This window comes from Sinocyclocheilus rhinocerous, unplaced genomic scaffold (genome assembly GCF_001515625.1).
Source record: "Sinocyclocheilus rhinocerous isolate Xijiao unplaced genomic scaffold, SAMN03320098_v1.1 scaffold340, whole genome shotgun sequence".
In the NCBI taxonomy this organism is placed as follows: domain Eukaryota; kingdom Metazoa; phylum Chordata; class Actinopteri; order Cypriniformes; family Cyprinidae; genus Sinocyclocheilus; species Sinocyclocheilus rhinocerous.
Genome location: NW_015670980.1, coordinates 703,247 through 705,781, shown reverse-complemented (window position 1 = coordinate 705,781; position 2,535 = coordinate 703,247). Strand labels below are relative to the sequence as shown.

At 37.2% G+C, this 2,535-nt stretch overlaps 1 protein-coding gene across 1 annotated transcript in view; it reads right to left on the bottom strand.

Annotated features, from left to right (window-relative positions):
- Nucleotides 1–2,535, bottom strand: part of LOC107734484 (pre-mRNA-processing factor 40 homolog A) — a 37,360-nt gene that overhangs the window by 26,645 nt on the left and 8,180 nt on the right. Inside the window, exons 3-6 of the mRNA XM_016546457.1 lie at nt 1,855–1,882; nt 1,751–1,773; nt 1,576–1,620; nt 1,056–1,166 (exon numbers count right to left, since the gene is read on the bottom strand). Of these exons, the coding sequence (XP_016401943.1) occupies nt 1,056–1,166; nt 1,576–1,620; nt 1,751–1,773; nt 1,855–1,882 (207 nt within the window). The remainder of the gene's footprint in view (nt 1–1,055; nt 1,167–1,575; nt 1,621–1,750; nt 1,774–1,854; nt 1,883–2,535) is intronic.

Genomic DNA, 2,535 nt, shown 5'->3' with positions numbered 1-2,535 from the left:
CCATCCCTTACACCTTAACCCACCCTTAAACCAACCCATACCACTAAACCTGTCCCTAACCTTACCCGTATCCCACCTCAATAGCAGCAAATGTGTTTTGCAATACAATATGAACACAATAAGTACATTGTACTTATTTTTTGATGTAAGTACATAGTAGCTAAGGCCACTTAATATAAAGTGGGACCATTGCATTACTTTTTTATTCTTGCCAGTGTTTAACCTTTCAGCGCTCGCGTGCTCTCCTGGAGAGCTCATGCACACTCGCAGCGCACACACATAACGTCAGGTTCACATTACTCCGTTTGCAGTGCGTATTTTTCCGCGCTCATGTTAACGGATTAAAGCGTTCACACTGCACACGGTTGCGGTCCGGCAGTGCGTTCCAGGAGCGGTGCGTCAGCAGCAGTGCAGAGATCGTTTCCACACCAAGTTTATGTTTGCTGCTCTGCAAGCGCTGAATTAAAGCAGCGCATTTTTTGCAGTAAATATGAATATGGATTGACATGAAAATGTAGTAATTACACCATCAATGCATATTATTAAAGTCTACTGTGTTTAACAGTCAACACATATGGCTTTTTAGCTAGGTTTAAAGGGAAAGAGCACTTTTAGATAAACAAGGCAATAATAGATGGCACTAGTGGAGGTAGGAAAACCAAGTTCTTTATGAACCGCAGGATTGCTTGTAAGCTGCTTCTCCTCTCACAAGAGTCACCTAAGAGAGGAATTCCCCCCATTTTCAAAAATGAAACTCAGGCCCTGAATAAATGTCTAAAAATCCTGATTGGAGTATCACTATAAAAAGTTATAAATTATAAAAAGAAGGCTTTAAAAAGATCGGTATCGGTGATTGGTATCGGCAGATCTGCTTTCTGTGATCGGCGATCGGTCACAAAAATCCTGATCGGAGCACCCCTACTAACAAGTAGTAACAGTAATACATTATGCAAATGCAGAGTATGCCTAAAGGTCATGACCTCCTGAATGAACAGTAACTGGCAGACTAAGTATGACTGTGTAAGCAAGAAGGGTGTGTTGACCTTTTTTTTTACCTCTGCAGGTGATTTGAGTTCATCTGGTTTCTCCCAGGTGGATTGTTTGGTCTCTGTGTTGTAGTAATATGTTTTTCCATCCAGTGATTTGTGCTCAGTCCATACTGACTTCTGCAGGAGACATCATAAAAACACTTGGCTCATTAAATCATTAGTGACAAACTAAGTGATACAAACCTGTATGAGTTTGCTTCTGTTGAACGCAAAAGAAGATATTTTGAAGAATTGTAACCAAGCAGCTGCTGATAGCCACTGACTTCCATATTAAGAAAATAAATAAATAATATAAAAAATATTATGGAAATCAATGGGGACCACAAACTGTTTGGTTACAAACATTTTTCAAAATACCTTTTTTCGTGTTCAACAGAAGAAAGAATTGCATACAGGTTTGGAAGAACTTTGGATAAAACTGAGAGATACAAACTGTATTTTATATTATATACATTTTTAAACTGTACTGTAATTTTAGGCATGTATAGTATTTTATGAACGATAATAACTGTTTATTGTGTCTTGCCTTTTTTGTCTGTTCATCAGGTGAAGATTCGGTTGATGTGGTGCTCTAGGAGGAAAAAAAATCCATGAAGAAAAAAAAGTTTAAAAAAAAAAAGTATTGTTTTCAAGACAGGAAAGTCATTTAAATCAGAATCCTAACAATATTAACAATAACGCGTTTGGTTGTTTGTTCTTACAGTTGTTCCAGGAGCAGCCGGTGCTGAAATAGAACAAAACCACTGATTACATTTAGAAATAAATCAACAACATGATTTTTACCCAAAACTATTTAATCTCTCACCTGCAGACTCCACTGGACTCACACCAGGCTGAGAAGGACATAAAGAGAAAGAGTGCTTCATTACAAAAAGTAAACCAAGCAAAATAATAAGCTGATTTACGCGTGATATCTTTTAAATGACTTGAAACTTCACATCATCCAAGAAAGCCCTGTCAATAATTGTCGGAATTAAATTAGTCCATGAGCAGATCTAAAGATATCAGAGATAACTTCATTAGCAGTCTCCATTCCCCAAACTACAGGAAAGGGAAATGACATCCTGACTGACAGCTCCTGGAGCATCTAGAGCTCAAAGCCGGTGCTAATTATTACTGATGCTATCAATATTTAATATGGTTAACTAACGACAGGCTGTTTGATGCTTAATATAGCTGATTAAATGAAAGCAGATCTTAATCAGCACTGAGGAGGTGTGTTCAAAATAAAGAACTGCACACGTATGGTTCGTTTGTTCTTATATATACACACTGAACTAAGTGGTTCAACGGATCACAAATCTCACGGTTCGGATCACATTACGGTTTTTGACCCACGGATTTCTTGCTCTGATCAGCAAGAAAATAAAAATATTTCAATTTAACTTGCTTTCCATTTATTACTTAAAGCAAAGTACTTCTTTGATACCACAGCAAATACTACTAGATTAACTAAGAAAGTTTAAACATGATTAAAGAGACAAGA